General features: G+C 46.9%; 1 protein-coding gene across 1 annotated transcript in view; it reads right to left on the reverse strand.

The window, feature by feature from the left end:
• Nucleotides 1–359: 359 nt before the first annotated feature.
• The window catches only part of HIVEP3 (HIVEP zinc finger 3), a 65,702-nt gene continuing 39,922 nt past the window's right edge, over nt 360–26,139 (reverse strand). The window contains exons 3-6 of the mRNA XM_075721975.1: nt 21,378–21,553; nt 12,610–12,708; nt 4,097–5,157; nt 360–1,253 (exon numbers count right to left, since the gene is read on the reverse strand). Coding sequence (XP_075578090.1) covers nt 360–1,253; nt 4,097–5,157; nt 12,610–12,708; nt 21,378–21,553 — 2,230 coding nt within the window. The remainder of the gene's footprint in view (nt 1,254–4,096; nt 5,158–12,609; nt 12,709–21,377; nt 21,554–26,139) is intronic.

Below are 26,139 nucleotides of genomic sequence, written 5' to 3' on the forward strand. Positions count from 1 at the left end.
CTTCCTCTTAAAATGCTTAACCCTTTCCTTTCTGCATCTCTCAGGCCCATAATAACACACACCTAAATGGCAAAAAAGACAAGGTCTAACAAACCCCTTTCCAAAAAACTCTAAAAAAATATTCACAGCCTCAAACATTTTTGTACATTTCAAGCAACAAAAGGTATAGAAAAAGGCACAAGTAACTGCATACATGTGGAGATAATACCAGACTGGGACAAAGAAAACCAGGAATCTTCCATGGGTTTGGTCATTCACTAGAGTGCTTCTTATAGCGATGATTATACTAAAGGAAATAGTGTTGAAAATGTCTGTCGATTTTACATCGGAAGCCTAAAGGTGGAACAGATGGTGGAGGCTTAAGTACTTCCCGTGTTTTCATCCACCTTCTTTTGAGTTTGACCTAAATCTGCGTGCTCTAGGTGTGGACTGCTCTTCCTGGAGGTTCCCCCGTGGCGGCTGGGCTCTCCGGAGAGGTTTCTCCTCCGGCCGGAGAATGGCTGGGCGTGCGAATGGCTAGACGAGGGCTCTGAGAGGCAGCCGGTGCTGCTGCTTCGGTCCAACGGCTGGGAGGGGAGATCTGAGATGAAAGTGCAGGATGATTCAAAAGAAGTGCGTGAGCTGCCAGATTGCTTCTTGCCCGTTTTTTTCAAGGGTTCTTCCCCACTTGTCGAAGGCTTTGGAGAGTGCTCGTCGGTTGTGCTGGGGCTGGCTGGGGATGCCGAGCAGCCTGCCTGCTCCGCATGGCTAGACTCAGCGAACATTTTTACCCTGTATTCCTCCTGGTCTGTCTTTTGCTGAAGCTCACTAGTCCTCATTTTCTCTTCTATGTAACCACTGCTCGTAAGCTCTGGGGACAGTGTGTATTTTGAAACCTTTGCAACCGGGGAGACAGATGCTGATGATGGCTCCCGTGGGACCTGTGGTTCCTCGTCCCTCTCGGGAGCCCGGCTGAACTCCGTGAAGCCGCTGCTGCCAGAGGCAAAGTATCCCGCTTGCAGGGACACGACTGAACTGGGCACCAAGCTGGGATGGGTGCTTGGCCTCGCCTGCACCATCTGGATGCCCCCAATGGGAATCATAGGATACGGGGTCCTCGTGAGCTGCTGCGAATGCAACGGGAGGTGGCTGAAGACATTCTCCTCCCCGCGGCCGGGAGCGTGGACGTGTATGTCATGAGGTGCCTGCAAGGGTCTGGAGCAGACGGGCTGTGTGACACCAGGTGAGCATGTTGGGCTTCGTGGTTCTATCTTCTACACCAGAGAGGGAAAAGAAACAGCTGAATCAGTGCAACGCACAAGTTACAGCATTAGCATCATTAATGCTTATTATAAGGATTGATTTTGTTCACATTTTATTCTAATTTGAGGGACATAATCAACCGAGGAAGATTTGGACCCCTCAACCTTTAAGGCAAGGAGCAATACAACCCACAGCATTTGCCTTCTGGGTATAAATATGCGCATGGTCTGTTGGGGCACAGATCCAGGGCTTCGGTTCAGGCTTGGATCATTATAAAAATCACAGAACGGTTTGGGTTAGAAGGGACCTTTAAAGGTCACCTAGCCCAACCCCCCTTCAACTACATCAGGTTGCTCAGAGCCCCATCCAACCTGACTTTGAGTGTTTCCAGGGATGGAACCTCTCTGGGCAACCTGTTCCAATGTTTCACCACCCTCATCGTAAAAAATTTCTTCCTTATGTCTAGTCTCACTCTACCCTCTTTTAGCTTAAAACCATTACCCTTTGTCCTATTATCAGAATTGCCTCTGAAACCCTGGCAGAGGATGCCAGTGTTTCCTGCCATACGAGCCTCTTTGGATCCCTTTCAGTACATGGGGTTTCTAAGAGCCCGGGATAATGTTATTTATTTTTCCTGTACTTTCTTAAAGCAGAATTACATCCTTACAGCTGCTAATTGCAAGGATGTTTTCGACCAAGTGAGAGATAGCATTAACTCTCTTTTGACACAAAGCACACCCATCAGTGTGGTCCCCACCACCACCCTCATGGTGTGGTCTGTAGAAATCAAGGGTTAAGACCCTACCATTTTACCTTTTCCTCTTTCTCTCTTGGTGCTTCACATAGTTTCCTAATGTACATCATGGAGAGATATGTGGCTAAACAGAAATGGATTAATTAGTGATGAGGTTATCATTAAACCCCTAAACAGGACTCCCAAGAAGAGGAAGCAACAGAAACTGAAATCAACTTTCCATTAAGATGGGGTTAGCTATAAAATTTGAGGATTCACTGGAGGGCATATTTCTTTGTAGGATTATGGAGAATTGCCTGACCCTGCGAGCTGGATCTCTATGAAGAGGCGACAGAGGAAAGCAGGAAAAGAGAACAGAAGAGAGAGAAAGCAAGGGCCACTGAAGATAGTATATACTTGGTCAGCAGTTACAAGCACAAACACTTGCTAAATCTTACTTATCCACATGAAGTCTTGGCAGAATCACTACAGGGATGCTGGGAAACCCCCAAACAAATCACCTCAGTGGTGCAACAGCCACCAGAAGAGACTACCTACTGCAAGAGCCAGTGGGAAGGGAGATGGTCATGATCACACCTGATGCACAAACTTGGCAGAAAGCCTTACACTGAAGCTAAGCTAAGATCATCTCCAAGTTTCTAAGCAATGCACAGGGCACCAGTTTTGAGCACAGAGCTCCATTTGGGATCTGATAAATCCACCTCTCATCTTTCTGTCTCTTGTAGCCTTACCAGGAATGTAATTTTGCAATGAAAGCCCAGCTGTCCATCTCACTGATAAATGGAAAGTTTTCCCTTCAGGTCTTTACTGTTGCTTTGGAGGCACATGAGAACAGCAACAGTGGTGACTTTGGGCGCATAAATGGAGCAAAAAGGATGTGTGTGAGAGTGTAAGTTAAAAGGTGTGAATGGGCAGATAAGCAGGGGTATACAATATTGTCTCCTACTGTGGACTAGGGACTTAGGGGATTTGCTACAAGTAGCGGCAGCGGGCGGTTTTCCTGACAGAGATGCTTTAGAGTTGGAGGACCGGGGTTTCCATAGCCCTGAGATTCACAAGACGTTAATTGACAGGAAAGGGAAATAGCATTAAAGTAAGCAAAAGTCTGGACCTAAACCAAAGGATAGTCTCTGAGAAGGTAAGACAAACACTCATAGAGGAAAGCAGAAGGAAGGCAGCACCAAAAGACAGTATGTTATCATAGACATGGAAGAAACGCACACTGGGCAGCGTGGCTTTTCTGGAAAAGACCTGGGTCAGCATCTGCCATGACAGGTTCTCCAGGGGTTGTATAAAGGCCTCTCTCTTCCCAGTGCAGTCCCTAAGGGCTCGAGTCTCTCCTCACACCAGTTTCACAGCACAGCAACTCCAGCAACTGAATCTCATGTTCATCAGCATAAACTACAGGAGAGCCAGGCACTTCAGTAGAGATGGGAAACGTTCCACCAAACCCGACGTCTAATTTGCCTGTAGCAGTGGGAGGGATGTGAAATTTTCCTTTACCCATAGGATTTGATATGTCCAGCAGAGAGATTAAATTATTTTCTGGACCCAGTGGGAAACACTTCTCTGTGCTGAAGAGAGAAGCGAGATGAAATCAGAGATGTCCAAACAAACATTTCTCAGCAGTTAATATAACACAGTTGGCTGTGTATGTACATAGCCCAGAAGTCAGCAGTAGAGTGCAATGGCTAGTTCAGATCTGGTTCAGGTCACTGACCAGTGGGAAATGGTCACAGCGTCACCCCAGATGGTGAAATCTCAGAAATGGGTGCGAAATTCCCAGGATAGAAAAGCCTCTTAGTGACAACTAGTCATTATTAAGCAGTCATCCTTACTGCTTGTCTCAGCAGGAGACTGGTTGGGTCATGAGTGTAAATAATCCCCTGGAGAAGGGACAACTTTATTTCTCTTCAATTGAGATGGGCAGGACCAAAACAGGTGCAAAACCCGTTGCTGTCCACTGTCATTTTTCTTTGGGTTAACCGTGACATCGGTCACAGTCAGAGTCACTGTGCACTTCTGCATTACAACCTTCATTAAAAAACATATCAGAGAACGTACTGCAGGGACTAGAAGGCAAGAGGGGCTTGAACTTACCAGCTTGGACTCGTAGAGCTGTATGTTTTTGCCAAAGAACCTGTGAGGTAGAGGCATCGAAGATAATATTCCATGTTGGGCTTGATATGAGCTTTGAACTTTGTCATCTGCTGCTGATTTGCTAGTACCAGGCAAGTCCTCTTTCCCAGGGGATGGATACCTAGGCGACTCTGAACAGCCTGGAGACAAGACTTTCTTCAGCGATAAATATCTGACTGATGACATCTCTCTGCTCGGCGACGAGTGCCTCACAGGGGAGACTTCTCCTTCTGGTGGAAGGTATGTTCTTGGGGAAAGCTCTCTTCTAGGGGAAAGATGCCTGCTGGGCGACAGCTCAAGTCGTGGTGACACACATCTCAGTGGAGATGCCTCCCTCCTGGGAGAGACGCGCTGGCAAGGAGACAACCCTCTCCCTGGAGACAGGCACCTTAGAGAAGACAGTTCTCCAGTTGGTGAAAACCGTTTTGGTGAAGTTTCATTTTTTGTTAACAGGTGCTTTCTCGCTAGCATTGGTCTGCTGCTGCCACCACCTCTGCCAGAGTCCTGGCTCGGAGACCACCTTTTTCTTGGGGAGGTGTCTTTTGAGGTTGACAGGTCCATAACTAAGGACATCTGTGGCCTTGTGACAGACTCTCTTTCAGCAGAAGCCAATTGTTCGGTGGAGGTCAAAGCTGGTCTGTGGAGACTCAAGAAGCTGTGGCACACAGCAATATCACTGCTGTCTGCTGACCATTTTGTTTCCAGCCCTGAGGAGGAGGCTTGCTGGCCTTCACCTACTTTTTGGCTGCTGGAAACAGTTTCTTGGGCTAAGGACAATGCTATTTCGGTGCCTTCCTCTTGAGAAGATGGAGAGCCACCTGAAGAGTGCATCAGGAGGGTGGTATGTTTGCCTTCTGGCAATTTTAAAGGTGGTTCATCTTGGCTCTCCTCTTCCTCCTCATCTTCCTCATCTTCATTGTCGTCATCATCATCAGATTCCTCTAGGTCTGAAAACTGGTGTTCCTCAATTGGCTCAGATCCCTCCCGCCCCTCAGAGTCCTGGAATAGGTCTTCACTGGTTCCTGAAGGGATGGGCAAACACAAAACAGAGAGTGTAAAACAGACATACAGGGACTATTTTTACGCTAAATCTGCTCAAAAGTTCTAAGGGGACAAGAGGAGAGAGGACCTGGCTGCTTCCTAGATCTGATCATCTCGTGCTTTGAAGCCTTTGCAGTCTTGCCCTGTGTGCCAACTCCACTCCTGATGGTCCCAGTAGATCCCAGTGAATCCCACCATCGGGACCTCCCACTCTACCCTGATTTTGGTTCCAGCCATTGCTCTGTCAACACACGCAGCCATCGGTCCCTGTTTCTGCTGTACACCTTCACACACCCTGCCTTTCTCTAGAAATGCAAAAAAACGCTCTTAATAGATGAGGAGAACAGCAGCACTATCATCCTTTGGTGGGCTTTTTATGTCTGTTTGTTGCAATGGTGCCTACAAAATACCTACAGCTGCCAAAGTACGGGAAAGTTGCTGGGATGACTGTTCCAATGCTCCACATGTTGGGCCTTTTCCTGCCTAGATTACATGACAGTTAAACATTAACGAGACTGGACTTCTTAAAAAAAAGTAAGTGATAGGGTTGGAAGAACTTCTGTAGATTTTTCCCTATTTTGATAAATTCTAGCTATCATGCAGATACTTCTTTGTGGCAAAGGCTTTTGCTGTCTATCTGTGGAAGGCCTTGCATAGGGATGCTTTGTTAATAAAGAGCTTGTAAACAATGAGGAGTATACAGAAAGCAAGTTCTAAAGGATTTGAAATATATCTGCAGGTAAAAATGCAGCATCTCTCTTCTACTTTTAAGAGCTAGCAGAAGCTTTCTGAGATTGGTACCAGGCTCCCAAGCAGATCGCTGCTGGCTCACCTGCTGCTCTGCTCTGCACTGAGAAAAATCTGCATTTCCCCACGCCAGATGTGCAGTGATCCTGGCAGAAATGCAAGCTCAGCCTGATGAGGTCCATCGGGAACAGCCACTGGATGTCACTGTAGCTCAACAAAATTGCACTGTCTGGAGGCTTTTCTGCAAGTCCCCACTGCTCTGGTGGGGCTAATAAAAAACCAGTTTCTCAAATTCTGTTTGTGCCAAGCACCAAGATGATGGGTGCAGAGCTGCTGGGACACGCTTGGTCCCCAGCTTTGGAAGGAGAATGCCTGGATGCTGCTTTGACACCTGCATGAATCCAGGTAACTAATTGCAGTACTGCTGGCCTCTTTTCCCCATCAGTTCAGCCTAGGACACTGTTTTTCCTCTGATGAACACTGAAATGGTTTTCCATTTAGAGCTGCCATCTGTCAGCAGGATGAGCTGGAGGGGAAATTAAACGGAGCTAATGCTGAGGCTGGACCACACCTGCCTGCAGCAGGCAGGGTGGTTTTTGGAAGGGGACATGGCCACACAGTGAGAAGTCACTGAGATTATGTATAAAAAGTCTAATTTTGTTTACTTTGAATAACAGGGCCTTACTAGTAAACACTCATGAAGTATTCGGCATTACCAGTGAAATAAGACATGTATTTTACCATGGCTGATGATCCATCCAAGAATCAGCCTGAAATGCATCTCATTTGCTCCCCACCCCGTTTCAAAAGTGTTTGTTAACTAGTCCATAAAGCGAGACCTACTGCAGGACTCATCCAGCACCGAGTCGAAGTCAGCGGCTCTCCACCAAGAGGCTGACTTGCGTTGTGAAATGCTTGTGTAATGATGGTGTTTGCTGGACCCAGGATCCAGTGGTGGGTTGTGTGCAAACTCCCAAAGGAACTGAGTTCAGAACAAATACTATTCCAAATGACCAGTTCTCCCAGCTGTAGGGTGAACCGTGCATATTTCTTGCTTGGAAAAGGAATGCATTTCACTACCAGATCTATGAGCTAGTCCCCGTCTCTGGTTTGGGGGTTTGACATCTATGGGCTTCGGGACGGACGGGCAGCTACAGCCCCAGCCTCTGCTGCATGGCTCCAAGAGCCTTGTCCTGTGTGGTCTCCTTTTTTGGCCCCAGTCACGCAACGGACAGGCACTGGCCAGGACAGAGAGCAAGGTCAGAAGTATGGAGTGAGGGAAACGCGAAGCCAGCTCCGCACTGGGGAGTTGTTTGCATTTGCCACCAAGGGAAACATTTCAGTGAGTCCTGGGACAGCCCAAAGGGAATTTGCTTTGGCCTCCTAACACGGCCCTTGCAGGCAGGAAGAGAGCTCAGACCGGAGCCCTGGCTTCTTGCAACTGAAATGCATTTTGCTGAGCTAATGGGCAGAGAAAGGGCAAGTCAGGAAAAGACAGAGAGGGAGGGAGAGATGGAGGAAGAGAGGGAGCTAGTGAAAATGTGCCCTGTCGACGGCTTTGTCCGAGGGTTGCCCTTCATTACACGTCTGTTATTCCAAGGGTATTCTACCAAACTGGTGCAATCACACCAAGCAAAACCAACGCAGGAATGAAGAATTATACTCCAATCTCCTTTTATAGTAACACCCCTTACTTTCTCCTGCCCCTTAAATAGAAATAAAAACAATCAAGTGAAATATAGCTCTAGTTTAAAATAATCCAGGGAGTTTCAGGAACCGCTGCTCCCTCCCTGCCTGCCCACAAGGAAAGCACAGCCATCTTCCTGCACTGGTTTGTGTCACATGGAAATAGTAATGTTGTTTTGTTGTTTTTTTAAATTAAAATAGTCCTTGTTAGGCTCTGTTCTGAGCCTCTTTGCAAAGAAGAGAGAAGATACTCTGTGGTTACACAGGGGAAGGCTCTTCACAATCCACTACTCGGAGAAACAGGGGATGCAGGACACAGCTGTGATCTCCGATTTCTTATGCACCTTTCTGCCCTTTTTACATTATTTTCTCATCCTTTCAAATAGCCCCAACCATCACAGTATGAAATACGATTTTCTGACCATCTTCTTGGCTGCTTTATTTAGCATTTACTTGGCATTTGTGAGCAATGGGCCTCCTTACTCATAAGGCAGAATATCTGAAATTTCAGCAGAAGCCCAATGTTAGCTTTAACCAGGTGAAAAAGAAGCTGGAAGGAAAGAAAGGAAATGTCCTCCCATACCACGCCTTCCCATTTTCACCTTTCTGCATTCCTTCCTGGCAGACCGTCCCCTTTACACAAACACAAATGGTCTTCATCAATGGGAGGAAATGGGGACTGTATATTTTTTGTAATTCTAAAATTACACGGATTGCACGGATAATGCAATGAAGTCCAGACAGCGCACGACATTCCAGTGAGCGGCCGCGCAGCCAACACCAACAACGGGAGAGGAGTCCCTTCCGAAAGCTCGTGGGTTCCTGCCCTCTGCAGTCCAGGTAGGGCCCTTCCTTGCTGGGCTGAGCAGGTGTCCAACCACGTGTGTCCGGCCACGAGCCGCCCGGGACAAATGACTTAACAATGGCCAAAAACAGAGTCACCTAGCTGATGGTCCCATCCTCTCCGCTGAGTAACTCTCCCAGCTGAGCTGGGGATGCAACGTGGGCCTTTCTCGGGCTTTTGCTGAGACCTGCTCTTTCCATGAGGCCAAAGGCTGAGACCAGCTCAGCCTCGTCACCTGCCAGACCTCCGTCTTCGCAGAGTGCTCCCATCAGCTTACAGCTTGGACAGGCTTTCACACCGCTTGCACAACACGCTGCTGAGTGCGCGACTATTAACCCTGTATGAGCCCGGGGATGAATGACTGAAGGAAACCATGAATGAAAGCATTCCCCTGGACTGGTGAAGTGAGCCCTTGCAGTTCTGTCCTCAGAAGCCTGCAATTACGTGTAACATAAGTAGGACTTCTGATTTGCAGGTTTTCAAAAGTGACACTCAATTAATATGATTCATTAGTACTAATTGGCTATAATGGAGAGGTTTAAAATAACAGTTGTTCTCTTCAGAGTCATGCAACCAACATTTCAGGAGCCACTTTCCTCTTTCCCTATCTAGCTCTGATCTGCAGAAGCGTCACCGACGGGTGGTATAACAGCAGGGAGAGATTTCTGGAGACCATCAGCTAATCAGTTAAGTGCGTTCCCAAGCTGAAGGAGTTCTCCAGCCATCCCACATGGGAGCAGCTTCCTGCTGCTCACACCACGCCAACACTTTTCCCTTGGGGCGGCTACTGCAAAATCCCCGACCAGGTTTTCTTTTGGCCATGCCCTCCTTTGGAAAGGCCACGGCCAAGTACAGCGTGTCTCTGCCTGATTGAAAGGCTGCTCTGAAGAGCTGGAGAAAAGCCAAGAGTTCAAGCAGATTTAAAAGGAAGAAAGCCACCCCTTGATGCAGAGCGGCACGCTGTCGGCCAGGTCAGGTATCCTTAGCCTTTGTTAGACGTTTACTCTGCGTGGCCTGGGAGAGCCCTTTGTCCATCCCTGTATATGTCAGGAGAGGCACTGTGAAAGCGGGCACGGGTGTCTGGCAGTGCCACAGGGCCCCTTCTTTCTCCCACGTCCTCGTGCCGACCGCCCAGGTGACGACACCTGGCCTGAACCAGAACCCAAGCCTGAAAGGGCATGGTACCACTGCACTGGGCGATCGCCGGGGTTTGGGACTGGTTCACCAGTGGGACTTCTCAGATACGTCCTGTAGGTTCTCTGCTGGCAAGTTGAGCCGTGGTCTGTTCAGGTCAAGGACAGTCACATCAGCCCTTCAAGCCACATTTGTCCCAGATCAGCGACACAAGCCCTGCAGCCCCATCAGGTTGCTCTGCATCTGCACCTCTGTGCCTCCAAAAAAGGGTGGCCATATCCAGCCTCCTCTGCAGGAATGGCCCCAGGGCCATGCTAATGCCCAAACTGTGCTCAGCATTTTTTTTGAAGTGTGGTAGATGGCCTGAACCACAGACATCTTGTTGATGGCTCCTGCAGTTTAAGTTGAGGCGATGGCGTGCCAGTGCCTGCAAATGTCCTCAGCACAGTTTAACCAGCATGGAGATATCCCAAGGATACAGCACGCTGCAGGGGACAGCATTTCTGAGCTTTGATATTCAAGAACTGACACGTAAAGCACTCGGAGGGTCCCAGTGGCCAGGGCTGCCCGGCGGGCACAGCCTCCCCAGCCCTGCGAGCCACCTGTACCACGAGCTCCCTCTGCGGCACGAAGGGCTGCAGCCTGCAGCAGAGCAAACCCCGGTCCCACCACGGGCTACGTAGGGAAACACACTTAGTGATTTTTAATTACCTATGAAGCAGGAAGCATGCGACACTGCCCATGTCCCGGGAACCAGCCCCTTTCCTAATAAAGCCTCTGATGGACTTGACCTCAGCAGGGGTCCGGGGTGATAAGCACTGTTTGTTGTTCCTGTCGAGTTAACATTCCCTGGCTCACAGCGCCGTCTCCAGAACTTGCTCAGCTGATGTTCACTTTATAAAAATAACCGTGGCGCCATGTGTTTTATGAAGTTCATTTTAACCCATTGTCAACAAACCCTTGCGGGCTGTGGCAGAATGAATCCCAGGGATGGGGGAATCAAAATTGTTTGGGGTGAGAGAGGGGGGTGAAACAGGAAACGGGGGAAAAAATGCTAAAGACAGCCGCAAGAGCTGCTTTCATACTGGGATTTCTGGGGTGGCAGCCAGGAAGGGTCAATGGTGTCATGACCAGCCTGCAACGCAATGCAAACAGAAAGCACCACCCTGCTCTGTGGCACTAAATGTTTTATCCAGGAATAAACACAGTGTGACAGAGACAGACCTGTGCTCCCAGAGCCTCTCTTCCCTCTGTAGCTGGTATGTGCAGTGTTTCCTATAAACACAAATGACCTGCTGAACGCAAATGCAGATGACCCAAAATTTCATGATGCCTTGAGGTCTGCTACCCCTAAGGCTTCTTCCCCATAATTCCTGCACTGTGGCTCCAGCCCCGAATACTCAGGGTCTTGCTAAAGGAAACAGAATAACAGTCGTAAAAACATCTAACTGTTCCCTGGAGACACATAACCCAACCCTTCACAGCTGTCAGAACACAGCCTCCAATAATTTGGGTAAAATATCTTTTTCTAGCTCAAACAGTGAAGTATACACAAGACTTCTCCATGTTCTTTCACCTCCCAGCTTGGAGATCTTTCTCACCTTTCCCTCAACATTTCTGATGGAGACAGGAGTGCTTATGGTCACCGCACTCCTGCCTGATGCTGCCCAGCCTCCCAGGAGGAGATCTGCTTCTCGGGATGACTTCAGGGAAATTCAGCTGCAGATACCATAAACTAGGGCGGAAATTACTAAATGAGAGAGTCATGCGTCCTTCTCAACAACAGACTCCTGAATTTACAGAGCCTTGGACAGACTCTGTGTGTGTGTGTTTGTGCATAAGTAGACGAAAGAAATAAGCAGGGGAGTCAGGGTAAATGTATCTTCTTGTAGAGCACTCAGAATCATGCCATTAAATGTCAAAGCACCATGTTATTTTAGTTTTGCTGGCTCTTTCCCTACTGAGAAATCTTCCAGATCATTTCTGACCTGGGTGATTCACCTTCATCCTACACATGGAAAAGACCCCTGAGAATGAGGGATGAGGGATGAGGGAAGCAGCTGCCCCGGGGCTGCTCGCGCCCCATCCCGGCATGCTGAGGTCTGCAGCGGTGGTGCAGGGTCCAGGCTGGGTCTGCCTGCAGAGTCGGGAGCAGCTCATGCATGCACCAATCCCTCCAGACTCAGCCCAGGTCTGCACTGGTAATTTGGAGTCTCCTGGGATCAGCCAAACACAGTAAGATGGGCAGGTCCCTAGGAGATGATCCTTACGGGAAAGTCCTCCTCCGGAGGCCCTTTCAGGAGGAAGGTATCCCCCGAGTCATTGATACTCCTGTATTCCTGGAGTGCATCCCGGCTGCAAGAACATCACCACAGCCTGCACGGGCCACGCACCGAAGGGTCGCCCCAGCGCTCATGCTCGGCACTTCAGCTCCAGTGAAATATGCTGACAGATCATAACCAGGGGTGCCAGGACTGATTCTTCTCCTTCACCCACCAGACTGTGCCTGCAGCAGCAGAGTGGGGGTTCACAGCCTCATGCAATGCATCCTCAGGGGTGGGTCTCGTTTTGCTGCTTTGGAGACTCGTACAGCTCTTCCACAGCGTGGCAGTCAGGCTCCTGAACTGCCTGCTAGAGACACCCCAAAATACCAAGGAGCACCTTCTCACGCCACGGATCCACTATTTATTATGTACACAGCCCACATGCAGAGCACTGGGCCAAACGCAGGATGCTCCCTACCCGTCTGTTCACAGCCAGCCAAAATATTTCAGACAAACATGCACAACCCCCAGCAGGGAGACACGGGCTCCCAGACCGTCCCACGGATGCAGCCTCCCAGGATGGCCCAGTAACCCACCCCGTGCAAGCAGAAATCCCCTCTTGGGTGCTGGAAGGAGCCTGGAGTGAACAAAACTGCTCCACATTGTTGGAAGGATGATCTGCGGAGCACATCTCCTGCTTGAATGGATACTGCCCTCTCTTAGCAGGAATAGCAGGTTTATAATGTGAAAGATTTTACCTTCTTCGGCTTCCAGATCCACCAGTGAAGATACCAACACGCCCATCTCCTGACATTTTTTGCTGTGGGCCTTTGACTTCATATGTTTAGTCAGATTCCCTGAAAAGAAGCAGAAAACATATTTTTGGTCAATATGGCTCTTTTTTTTTTTCTTTTTTTTTTTCTTTTTTTTTTCCTTTTTTCTTTTTTTTTCTTTTTTTTCTTCTTTTTTTTTCTTTTTGTTTTTCATTTTGCAAGCTCAGCAATAACAAGTTAATAATTTGGCTCTGAACTGGACAAAGGAGGCCTCTGCCTCTCCCCAAACCACTGTCCATTGCAAATACCCCATGACACCAGGCTAAGTCCTCCCTGCTGCACTGGGGTAGAAGAGGAGGTGCTGGCAGGGTTGTGCAACCTTTCAGGTGTTGTGCAACCTGAAAAAACAGTTGGGGTACACATTTGGGTTTGGGGGGGGCAGAAAAGTCCTGGAATGCATTCAGCTGTGATGGTGCAGAAAAGAAAAATGGGGGGAAAGTAGGGAAGAGAAACACATCTCAATCTAGCATCACCTCCCACCTCATCCCAGCACCCAGGGTCACCTGCCTGGAGGTGAGGAGCTCCTTAGCCCCACGGGGCAGACTGGTACTACCAAAATGAGTGCTTGAGATGCCAGCAACAGGGAAAAACCCTACAATTACCCTCTCCCCGCAGCAGGATGGCTGAGATGCTCTGGCATGCACTGAAGTACCAGGCAAAAGTTCTCAGCTCCCCGGAGCAGGAGGAGTCACGGACACCCTCTGAAGCCCCGTGCACCAGGGGCTGAACACCTGCTGAGCACCAGCGAGGAGTCCTAGGGCCAGGATGGGAAGAGCAGCCCCTGCAAGGGGGGGTCCAGGGTGTGGGAGCATTGGCTCCTGCTCTGAGACCGTGTGATGGGATAACTCGTGGGCATGCCAGCCTCACAGGGCACCTCTCTAATTACCAAATTACCGGCAGGTTAATTAAAGAGTTATTAACCCTACTTATATCCAAGGGAAACGGTGAACAAAGGGGAACCTTTGCTGAGGGGGAAAAGGTAGGTGGAATGGAGAGGAAAATAAAGGGTAGGAGAAATAAAGAAAAAATGTCCCATTTTTCCCTTTTCTCCCCCGCACCTCTTTATGGGCTGAGCTGATGATGAGAAGAAACCTGGGCCCTTGCTGAAGCTCCACCAAGGGCTGTTTAATTTCTCAGCACAGCCCAGGAGCTGGCTGAGCACTCCAAATTCACTGCAGGAATATGATGTGCCACCAGCCTTCCTGTTAGCTAACACTTGAGAGTAGTGCTGAACACGAGGCTTGTTTTTCTCACCAAAAAAAAAAAAAAAAAATTGAGGAAAAAATGAATTCTCACACTTTATTACAACCTTCAGCTGAGGACTGAGGTCCCTCAGCTGGTATCCTGCAATCCACAGAGTCCCCCGGTCCCTGAGCTGGGTGGGAGTATAGAGGTCCTCTATCAACCTCTCCTCCCGCTGCTCCGGATAGTATAAATAAATAAGCAACTATTCATTGGAGCAGAGAATTACCCGTGACGCCCTCACATCTCAGAAGAGTGCCATAACCATCTAGCTACCAAGTTAGTTTCTCTTTAGCCCATGAATTATTTATTTAGTCCATTTTATACAAAATGGAATAGCTCCAACAGGAAAGACCAAGAGAGACAAAGGCTGACTATATATCCTTGTGTATCTGGCACCCATCTAGGATGTGGATTCAAAGGATATTTAATAATTTAAATGCAGCAAAACAGCTCCAATAAGAGAGATTTATTATTTTAAAACTTCATGCCTAAATACCCTTAGCCCTACGGTTAGGACACTCAGGTAGGAGGATGAGGCCAGCTTGGCTCAGGTCCTTGCTCTGCATCAGACCTCTCTTTCTCCACTTTGGACCAGGAGTTTTGTTGTGGACCCAAAGACACCCAGTCAGACAAGAGCATGCTCTCACGGACACCTCTGGTTCCAGTGAATCACCATTGTTTTAAAGCAAAAAAACTGTTTCACCAAAAAGTATCCAATGAGTCCAAATTGTGGCCTCATGGAACTGGATTTTAATTTTGGACCTAACTAGCGAAAAGACAAACTGCCTCGGTTTGTTGAAATCAAACCCTGCTGCTGCTGCCTGTCCATCATGGCACATCACATCTTGGCTAGCAAAAATGACCCATCTTTGCTCAGTTACCACAGAAAAATCCCTAACTGGATTCTCTCCAATGACAACAAGCACAGAATATAAGCCCAAGAAAATGCCTGGCCTGAGCAGGGGGTTGTTGGTTAAACCATGGTCTGTGGCACCTCGGGAATTCAGCTGCGATCCCCACGGTGGGAAGAGGGGGGAGGGGAGGTCCACCAAGCATTTTGGTGCTACCACATCCCTAAGACAAGCTCATAAATTGACTGTGCTACACCCTCTGGCTTTGGCTAAAGCGGGAGGGCGTGACGTTAATTACTTGGGGGGGCTGTTGGATGCAATGTTTTGGGCAAGACTGCAGCCACCCCGTACTCGAGGGAAGGACTCTGGTCCTCAGAGGCATACAGTGGCCACCTTGGCCACTTCAGATGGCCAAAGGCTGGTTATACACACAAGTCCTCCCCGCTGCCTGCTGCAGCATCTGGGCAGACAGGGGAGCCCAGCCGGCTGCTTCTGCAGCCTGCAGCTCTCCCCCGTCACTTCATTGCACCTCTGCTTTGACCCAGCTCCACCCTGAGCAACGGTTCGGGTTGACAAGCTCTGCCAGAAGCCATCAGTGTCACTTCCTTTTTTATTTTCTTTCACTGGAGGCAACTGTCCTTGTGCAAGGGAACACCATGGCTTTTCCTCTTCCTTCCCCCCCCAGGCTGCCCGCACGGGCATGAGCTGGAAGGCACTGCATGGGCAATGCCAAAAACCCCTGTGCGACGGAGTTTACGCAAAATACCAAAGGACCAATTCATAGGAAGTGTTGCTTTCTTTCCCCTTCTATTTTTTTCTACTCTGCTTTCCATCTTCCTTCATTCTCATTTGGTTAGATAAGGTAATACCCACGCGCGCTGATGAACAAGATGAGCCTGCAAAGCTCTCGGTGCAAATCTCCCTGGTGCACGGTCTATCCATGCGCAGCACCCTGCACGCACACCACGAAGAAATTCCAACAAAATAGGGATGCTGCTATCCTTTTAGGGAAGGGAGACTCAGCGAGTCAGATTCTCATCTGACCTAAGTTTGCATCATTTTAAGGAAGTTTAAAGGTGGAGGCTTATTTACACCAGCTGAGTTATCATCTTGGGAGCAATTTGGAGGACAATGATATTTATCTTATCAGGGTTCTTCTTACAGTTTGTGTTTTTAGACCCCTTAATTAATGCTGGCAGGATTAAATGCTAAAGTCCTTTGGCAAACTTCCAGTAAAATCAACACCACTTTGCCTAAGTAAAAGCTGGATCTGAATCCTACAAGGAAGGACTCACAGCTACTTGTTGCCTTACAGAGTTCTGGCTCCCAACTTAAAAAAAAAAACAAACCCCACATAACATTGCTTCCTTGGAAACCGTGGAAAAAACATATTTGAAGGAGCAAGAGAGAAACTAGCAGGCAGGGAAACTGGATTTAAATAGCAGAACAGTTATATTGAATCCTAAGCAGGTAAGCGGTCCTCAGTGAGGATTGTTTACCAAAAAGTTCCCAGATTTGAAATAAACGGGCTATATTTAAGTAAATTCAGGAATCAGTGGAAATTGTGACCCCTGGAAATTGTGACCCCACCCCAACTATTGCTGCAGTGGAGGAGTACAGGCAGTATCAGCACAGCGCTCTCATTACGCCTGCTTATAGCTATGTATTACCGGCTGCTTAAGCTCTGCTGATGTTGTGAGGTCTTATTCTGGACTTAAAGCAGCTTAAATACTTGTGTTGTTTTGAAAAAGCTAAAACTCTAGTGTTCCAAAAGCACTTAAAGCAGCTTAATAGGGACTAGAAGTGATTTCCCAGTTAAATTTGAAGAGGGAAATTAATTTTTCAGAATATCCATTATCGTATTTTAAAGGTGGCAGAGTAAAAACAAAATGTAGGGAACAGAAACGTTAAGATTCCTAGAAAAATTATCCTGTCTGTATCGGGCATACACCATGCTTTCCATTTCTCCTGCTAACTGTGAACAATTTAACAACAACAACAACAAAAAAAGCCCCAAAATGCCCAACTGCATGATCTCAGCGTCCAAGGCGACATCGTGATACAAACATTCACAGCTTTCCAGGACATAAGTATTTTCATATTCCTCTCTTAAAACAATACGCAAGGAGAGCAACAGCTACTCTACAACTAGCAGACTCCCATTTCGCTGAGAGACACACTCACACACGGAGAACCGGCCACGGGCCAATACTCTCCGTCCCAGATAAACCCTTGAAATAGGTTTTATGTGTGACTTAAATAACGCACAGGCCTTGATTTAGGTCTCAGCATGGAGATAATGTCCCCAAGTGAGACTGTATGAGAAGGAAAGCTTTAATTTATATAATTTATTGGGCAAAGGATTTCAATTTTTTAAAATTCTGTTATTATCTTTTATACTTATTGACTTAAAGATTAAAGGAGAGAATTTGAACATCTAGCCTGCCTGCCTGTATTGATAAAGGCTATAAAATATTAGCCATCTTCTGGATCAAGCCTATCAGCTTGCGTTAGCTGAAAACTAATCTTCCAGAAAGGTACCCAGGCTGGATTTGCAGATTTCAAAATATAGACAATTAGCATATTTCCCATTAAGGCTTGTGCTGAGACTTAATAGCTGCACTGTTTAAAAAAATAACAGCTAATATTTCACTTGAATTTGCCAGTCTTTTACTTCCAGCCCTCATTCCTTTTTTTTTAACCTTTCCCTGGTAAGCTAAAGAGCCCTTTTGCTCAGTGTTTCGTCTCCTGCCTGGACCACTGGGTCATTTTCTGTTCCCAGGGACATGTCTCATGCCACATTGCGTAAGGGAGCAGGCAGCAAATTCCTGAGGATAACCCTGTCCTCATCCCATTGGAGGTTTGTGACATCCCAAGGAGCAGGGGGATGAAAGCCTGCTCCCAGCAGCGGCTCCACCGGGATGCTTGGACCCTTTCCCTCTTCCCAGCCGATAAGGAAGCGTCCCAGCATACGCAGGGTGCAGGGACATTTTGCAAATCTGTGTATCAATCTGCCCTGCTATAACAGCAGTTAATTCTTTCGGAGCTTTCCGCCAGTTGGACCTGCTCTGTAGTTTCCAGAGGAGGCTTAGCAGAGCGCTGAGTCTGCTCGAGCAGTAATAATAATAAACTGTGCAGCCATAACCTTGCCTTTAAGGGCTGAGGGGGTAATGCATTTAATATATTAACCTGTTCAATAACCTCAGTGCCTGTCATGTGCTGATTTAAGGAACTGCAAACTAATTTATTAAAGGAAGACTATGGCTGAGGACATGAAGAAGTCTGGTGTCTGGAAACTGTGAGCGGACTAGACTATCAAATGGGTATCTTCAGCCAACAGGCACCGATGTCCTTTACACAAGCACCTTTTAAATTAATATGAAGCTCCTTGTCCCTTCTGACCTCCAAGCAAAGGCAGCAGCATCGACACAGCAAGCTGCTCCATACACTTTGTCCAGAAATTTTAAGAAATCTTAAGTAATCAGGACGTGAGAGTCTGATGTGCGTCTGAATGAGAACAGAAAATAGCTGTGGAAAAGGATAATGTCTGCGCAGGAGGGGAGTTAATGCGCCAGCACTGACACACCTCCCCAGGTCACCCAAGAGAAGGAGCGAGGAAAGGGGCTGCGCTCCCCCCGCGGGTCTGGAGCGAGTGGCAAGGGGAGGCTGGCGGGTCCTGTGGCCCCTCTGGGAAGGTGCTCAAGGAAAAAGCTCTCCCTGACCTTCCTGAAAGGGAAAATTGTTAGACTGCAACTTTTTCTTCATTTCCTTCCTGGTAAGAAAACAATGAAGAAGCTGCTTAACTTCTTTTAAACAACCTCTTGGAGGCCACGGTGACAAACCTCTTCGGCGAGCGCTACTACAGCGGTAGAGATACCTCGTTAGAGACACGTTTATATCTGCTCCAGAAACGCAACATCAAATAAATCTTTACAAACCAAATTTCCAAGACTGCTGTTTCCATCAGCTAAGTGAGCACACAAAAATCTCATGGAGTTGCTTTAAAATAACAAGAAAAAAAAAAAATTTCCCTGCAGTTCTGTAACCCAAAGGAACAGCTTCGCTTACAGTGACAGAAATGCACAAAAAGCAGACAAGTAGCATAATTAGTGAAAAGGGGAAAATATTTAAAGCTCTTTCTTTTGCGAAAGTTTTCCTAGTTCTTGGAACACAGATATGGATTTTCCGGGGTGGGGGTGGGGGGGGTGCAGAGGTACATTTTAACCAGATAAAGATCCTCATTAAAAATAATAATAAAAAAAACCACGTTTAACTGCTTCCAGCCTACTTGAGAGTTTAGAGCATTAGATCATGCTGGAGAGATCTACCACAGCCAAAATGAAGACAGCTCCACAGATATCCCCCTTGAGTTTACGCTGAAGGCTAAAATTAACTTTGGAAAGCTGATTTCTAAAAGAGCTTCAACTCAGCTTGTATTTTTGCAAGTGCAGTCCGGTAGCGAGAGCTCCAGCTTCTCCATTCTGCAATTAACTGTGGTTGCAAAACTGCACACCAGGAAGGAGGATCCTAATGAATCAGGGCACAAACAAACTTATTCTAGACATCTGCAAAATAAGCTGTGAAACATCCAGTTCTGCAAACCTCCTGGACCTCCCGTTCGCACTCCATCACCAACAGCAGTGATTCTATCACTGGACCTTAACTGATGATTTTATCAGCACACAAGGCTGATCTTTTTCTCACTCCCCAGTAATTCTTCCAATGGTCCTTGTGGCTCCATCAGCACAGCAGACAGCTTTTACCCAAGTGCTGCAAAGTTATGTGGAGGATCAGCATGCCCACAGGACACAGCCAGGGCTCTGACTGTCTCCCCCTTCCAGCAAAGAGCCATTTTCATGCAATTCCACGTTACCATCATGCAACTACTTGTCCTGAAATCACTGATCCAGGGAATTTCTGCCCCCTCATGCATCCATAGGCAAATGGACAGTTTTGCATTCAAATCTCAACACTGGTTTGTTTTTTTTTTTGGAAGGAAGCATTTCCATGCTACCTTCCTCATGCAAGTTTCCTGCAAAGCTAAAGAAGGGAAGTCCCTTGGAGGCAAGTGTCTATTTGCAATGTGCGATCGGCACAGTCAGTGCTGACAGTCTGCGTGCTTCAAGGGAGCAGAGATGAAGAGCAAAGCAGCTGGATAGATGGTGAAAAGGATGGTTTGATCGCAGCATCCTGAATAAAAGCCTAACAGAAGCATGGTGGAAAGCAAGGTGAAGTGACGGAAGAGGCTGAATGGATTCACCTCTCAAAGAAAAACCTCAGAACACAGTAACAAAAGCAAGAGGGAAAGAGAAAGAAAATAAATCAGAAATAGCTCCAGGCTGGGAGGGAGAGAAAGAACCGTCACTCGGATCTGATGCATGTGTCTGACGAGAATTTGGCCTCAAATTCGGTATCACTTCCCCATGTTCCCATACGCCTAGTGATTACCAACACGCTGTTACCCAGAAATCACCCGCCAGCTTTTCCAACAAAGTCATCAGCTCCAGACACTGCCCACCCTGAATCACCTGGTGTCTGGGTCACTTGTCTAGCATGGACATGCCCTCCATCGGCACTTCTGCGTAAGCACACATGCCGCAGCCCACACAGCACCCAGTGCCTCCTCCCCGTGCCCATGCTGTGCCGCTTCCTTGGGTAGCACTGGTTTTTTTGGGGTTGACGCTCTTCTTGAGTAATTAACTCCCCCAGCTGTCTCATCTTCTGGGATTTGCAATGATGGAGCTACAGACAACGGACATTTTATATTTATGTCAAACTACAATCAAGAAACCAAGCTCAACATCTTCATTGCAAGACTTGCTGCAATCAAAGATGCAGGGGAGATATGTCAAACCCACGGTGCCAGACTCTTCTGACAGGTTAAGGGACCTGGGCATCTCTGGCATTTTTGAAAACTTTACCCACACTACTCCTCTTGGAAGAGACTTTTTTTTGCATGTGGTTTTGTATGTTCCCGATAGAGTTCACTCGCACACTCACTGAGGCAATGATGAAGGTCGCTTGCAAAGAATACCTGGTGGTAGTGAGGTTGTGGATCATTAATGACTAGATGTCCTGGAATGGAGGTCTTTAGAGAAAAAGTCTACTGATGTGATACAGAAAATGTCAAAGCTACATGCAACTGCAAAGGATGAAAATGTGCAGAGCAAACCGATCTTGAGAGCACTAGCATAAAAAGCCACCCAAAGACTGTCTCCAGGTGCTTGGTCAGGGACGTTTGCCTGTACCCAGGAGCTCCTGCTCTCATTCTGGGGTGGTTTTGTTCATAAATCCCTACCAGTGAAGCTGTATTTCAGGATCATTCCCTTTAAGAAGCACAAATAGGATGGCGCAGATGCTCTGCTGCAGGCTGGCACGTGCAGCCAGTGCTCTCCACCGCGACACGCATCAGCTTAACACAGGACTGGTCCTCTTCTGAAAATTTCAGCCAATTTAAGACTCCCTCATCCCCCTCCCTCCAACTCCTGGGGTTTTCCAGACCCTGGGAAGGCTTTCCCTTCCCCTTCGCCAGTGCCCCCAAGAAGGCTTGCAAGTCAATATACTAAGCAGAGGAGCTAGGAGCTGACTGTCTCTTACCTTTGGTTTTAAAAGCAAAGTTACAGTACTTGCAGACATATGGCCTGACGTCTGTGTGCGTGCGAATGTGTTTCTTCAGCATGCTGGGTTTCTTGCAGCGAATTCCACACTCCTCACATACATACTTCCCTCTTCCACGGCCTCGCACATACACATACTCTTCGTTTGATTTGTACCTATGAGCAACAGGTGTCATGATAAAAAAAAAAAAAAGAAGATTCCCACCTCAAAAGTAGTCACAACTTTCCTGGATTAATTCAGCATGTTATTGACACCACCAGTCTCATTTACCATTTGCTAGCTCTGGGCAATTAGGCTAAATTCAAAATATTTTCAAAAGCTTTTGCCCAGATGCCTACTTCCTCTTCTGGAATACGTTCTTATGTCCTACATCTGCTTCTCTGTACAGACAAATAGCCCAAAGTCTGAGATAAGTCACAGGGTCACCCAAATGTCCCGGTTTTCCCCATCCTCAAACGCAAACCAAGGCACTCAGCCTGAATAAGATATGTCACAGTCCAGCCTGGCTGCCTAAATCATCTCGCTCTCAGCCTATGCTGTGTTTTAAAATACGCACAGTCTGTCGCTGTACTATGCAAAGTACTGAGAAAATGCATCCTAGCTAAGCCTCTTGTGATCCAACCTTTCCCACCCATTGGAAAAACAATAAAAGCCATCTGAGAAGACTGTGATGCCACACTGTAACTTGTGGTCCCTGCACAGACTCCTGCTAGAATGAGACACCCAGAATGGACACAAAGAGAAGAAAACATCCTTTTTTTAAATATATTTTGCTAACACTAAATGTAAACACCGCAGACTCCAGGCTCTTTTATGTTTGGCACAATATCATGACTTAGGTTTACCCAAGAGAATGAGATTGGTCATCCTTCCTTCACATCGTACATTCATTTATTTTATGTCCACGCATTAGTGCATAGGGAAGGCTACATGATGTGGGTTTGAAAAATATTTGTGAGACTGAGACAAATCATTTAGCCTCCTGCTGTTTAGCAAATGGAGTCTGTAATTTCCTGTACTTGCAGCACAAGAAGAATAAGGTAACACAAAATTGGTCCCCTCAGATTTTTAAGAGGCCAAGTTTTTGAAGCATGGTACTTCTTGCAACTTATTTTTCTATCGAGTATGAATTATGCCTGGTCTTCAGAAATCTCCAAACATCCACCTTTGAAAATCAGACCTTCTAAAGCATCTAAATAGGGAATCCAAAGACACACAACACCATCAGTCACCTTTTAGTATCTTCCCAGTAAAGCCCATTCCAAACCAGAATGGTGAGAAAACAGCAGCCAGACTGAAGAGAAACTGAATAGAAACAGCAGCACTAGGAATAGCTTGAGCACTTAAATAAGAGGTGTAGTGAATCCTAAACAAACAATGTATTTATAATGAAAAGGAAAAAAAAATCATTTAAAACTGAGTAAGAAATACACAAAGGTCATTAATTCAGCCCTGAACTGATAGGATGATAATGGCATGGTCTGCACAGGATGCATCCAAGAAAATATATCCCAGTTAGCTACAAGTGTGGATTTAAAAGCAGGTAAGTCACACTGCATGAACCCCTTGATCTCCCACCCAGGCAGAATGCATGTGGCCTTGGCTCCACATAGTTTTATTCACTTAGGAAGTGTACAGGTAATTTCAGTATCGTGTGGGTGTTTGGGGGACCTACTACACATGACATTCAGAATTATCTTCCTGGGTGCCACCTGGTAGATGTGAGTTCTGGACTAAACCCCTCCTCTCCTGCCAAGTCCTGGTCTCTCCTCCTCAAGGTCTTATCTGTAAGAGGCAGGCTGAGCCACTTCTTTGCTTCATAGGAGAGATGTGAACAGATGCTTAAAAGATGACGAGTTGCTCATGCATTAAGGTGATGAGGTCATGGATCTCCTCTGCAGGTTCAGACACAGACTAGAGAAGAGAGAGGAAAATGGGTGTCTAGATAGACCCGATCCAGCCTGAAATACCAGCAGCAGCACCAGCATAACCAGGGCTTGGTGTCCAACATGTATGTGGTGGAACAGCTTGTTTTTCTGTCCTTCAGCGTCAGCAGAAGTTCTCCAGACCATAACCAGGGTCATCTGGTAGCCCAGATACTCTATTCTATCTCCCGTAACTGAAGCCACAGCAACACCATCTACCTCATGCCTTCCTCTCTGCCCTCCCCCCCAAAAAAAAACATCACCAAAAATCCTTCACCACATGGTTGTCATTATTTGGCCAGAGGGGACTGAGCTGGTGTCTGAAGAGCACACCCTGACTGCCAGCCTCCACCCCAGTATGTCCAGCTATCTCCATTTAACCGTACAGATACCAGGGTACACATAATTGTTAGGGGTGGCCAATGTCCCTTCTTCGTGCAGTCAGTGACTTAACGCTAAAGCAGCAAAAGGAACCCAGGATTCCTCATTTCTCTTCTTCTGTTCAAATTTGTATTTGAGGCTTCCTTCTCGCCCTCCTTTCTTTCTGTCATTATGCTGGTAATCACCTTGCCATTTAAAAAATGAAATTGCTCCTTTGTCAGCCTTGTACTTGCACTACCCTTAATTACACTCTCACATGGAAATCTCTAAGCAAGTTCTTTGTGTCCAACAGTCCCTTCATCAGCCTCATTAAAGCTATCGGGGCTGTTTTTTCCTGGATAAAAAGGGACACGTGATTTAATCTGAAATTACACATTGCAGTTTATCTGACACTCTGTGAGACTGAGCCATCCTTCAATACAGGTATTTTTCTACAGCTCCCTGAGACCATGTGTAAAACACAAAGGGAGAGGAGAGAAACAGAAAAATAAAGGTAACCTAAAGAAATACCAAACCAAACAAGAAGAAGAAAGCAAGGGAGGTGATACTGCCATAAGATAGAGAAGGCTGCTGCAAATGCCATCTGTCTACATTGAAGTCTATAACATGTTTATGGAGACAATTACTTCACTATCACACTGGTTTCTCTGTGGATCTCGTACGCTCATATGATTTGCATCAGACAGACAAATCAATGATAGCTCACTTCATGTGAAGATTTACCCTGGACAAAGGATCTTCCTGCTCCGCAACGGTTGCTGTAACCAGATCCCTCTAATATCCACAGTTGGAGTTTGTGTCAGCATATCTGGGCTCCTCTTCCAGAGCACTGTGGAATTCATAATCCTGTAGTTAGCAACTTACACCTCCTACAGTGTCACAGCTCCCATCTAATACTGAGATGATTTGAAACCCAGGAGGCTAAGTGGCCATTATGAGCTTGGAGACTAATTTAGGAAATAGTTCTTTCAAACAGACACACAAAGAGATAAAAGTTCAGTTATGTGATGCATTTTTGAAAGGTTATTATTTGCTGTGTTCTACTAGAACACATCTGTTGAAGTTTGTGCAACCATTGCAAACACTCTTCAGAGCAAGAGGAACCGGCACAGCCATGGCAGCATCAGTGCTACTGTAGGCAGTACCAGATTCAGAGACCTGATGGCCCCAAAACAGGCCATCACTGTCAGGAGTCACAAGAAACCCAACAATGGGAAAACACCAACCTGGAGAAAGCTTTGTCTCAGCTCTTTCCCTTGAACTCAGTTGAAACATAAAACCATGAAGCATTTATTCCTTTGCAGCTCTAGGAGGCTTCGTTCTTAGTATTTGCTGTTACAAATATCTGACTAGCCTTTTTAGCCACAGACACTTCTTTTTTTTTTTTTCCTCAGCGCTGTGAACCACATCCAAAATCTTCATGTGGCTGAAAACCACACGATAAAACCTTGGAGAGCAGAGGGGGAAGGAAGTTTGGTGGTTCACAGGCAGGAAGGGAGAGCAGGTTTCTGGGGGACTCATTGCTTCACTATGAGACACAGTTGGGCTGAATCACCCCTTCTCTCCTGCTTTCTACAACCGCCAGGAATTTACCTTGCCTTGCAAAGACTTTGCTGGTGTGACCTTGCTGGTCACAGCCTCAGCACAGCAGCTGCAATTGTATTATTTGCAAGTCACACATAGGCAGCCTGATTTTGTGAATTTCCAGAATTTGAAGCTCGATAATGTGTTACGGTAAAGAACACCCCTGGTTAGTTTTGCAGAAGCTGAACAAGTAGTTCCTCGACTGGTTTTGACATTTGTTATACTCACTTGTTTGCTTTTTGGATTTCTGGTACATAGTAACAGGAATCGGATATTTGATCCCTTTCCTGAGCTGCTGCATTTAGTTCACAGTCAAGTGAACTAAGTAGCTCCAGTTGTTGCCTTCCGTGTAGTCTTTGGGTTTTATCGATGGCACATTTTATCTGTCATCAGGCTGCCCACTCATCTGGCTTGCTTAATCCTTCGGAAGTTCCTGACAGTCTGCCCTGGTATTAACTAATCTAATTTATGTTTTATGCTACCTGCAAAATTTGCCAGATCTCTGATAAATGTGTAACTATTATAATGTCACTAATTACTAGTAAGTTTATTGCCTTTCTCACAGCTCCCTACTAGATGATTCAACCACTTCTTCCACAGCGACACCTGCAACACCCACTCCAAAACTGCCCGTGCAGCAGAAGCCCTTAGCCCTACCCCCTGCATGCCCCTGGGAAACACAGGGTGGGAGACCCTGCAAGACTGCAGCCCATGTTACGGAGCACCACACGCAGAGGTGTGTCCTTAAGGCCAGACAGTTACTACGAAATCTCCTTAACTCAAGCCAAGCTACAGCAGAACAAACAGAAGGATTTCTTTACAAAATCCAGACCAGACAATGTCATTTCCAG

Source organism: Pelecanus crispus, chromosome 16, assembly GCF_030463565.1.
Source record: "Pelecanus crispus isolate bPelCri1 chromosome 16, bPelCri1.pri, whole genome shotgun sequence".
In the NCBI taxonomy this organism is placed as follows: Eukaryota; Metazoa; Chordata; class Aves; order Pelecaniformes; family Pelecanidae; genus Pelecanus; species Pelecanus crispus.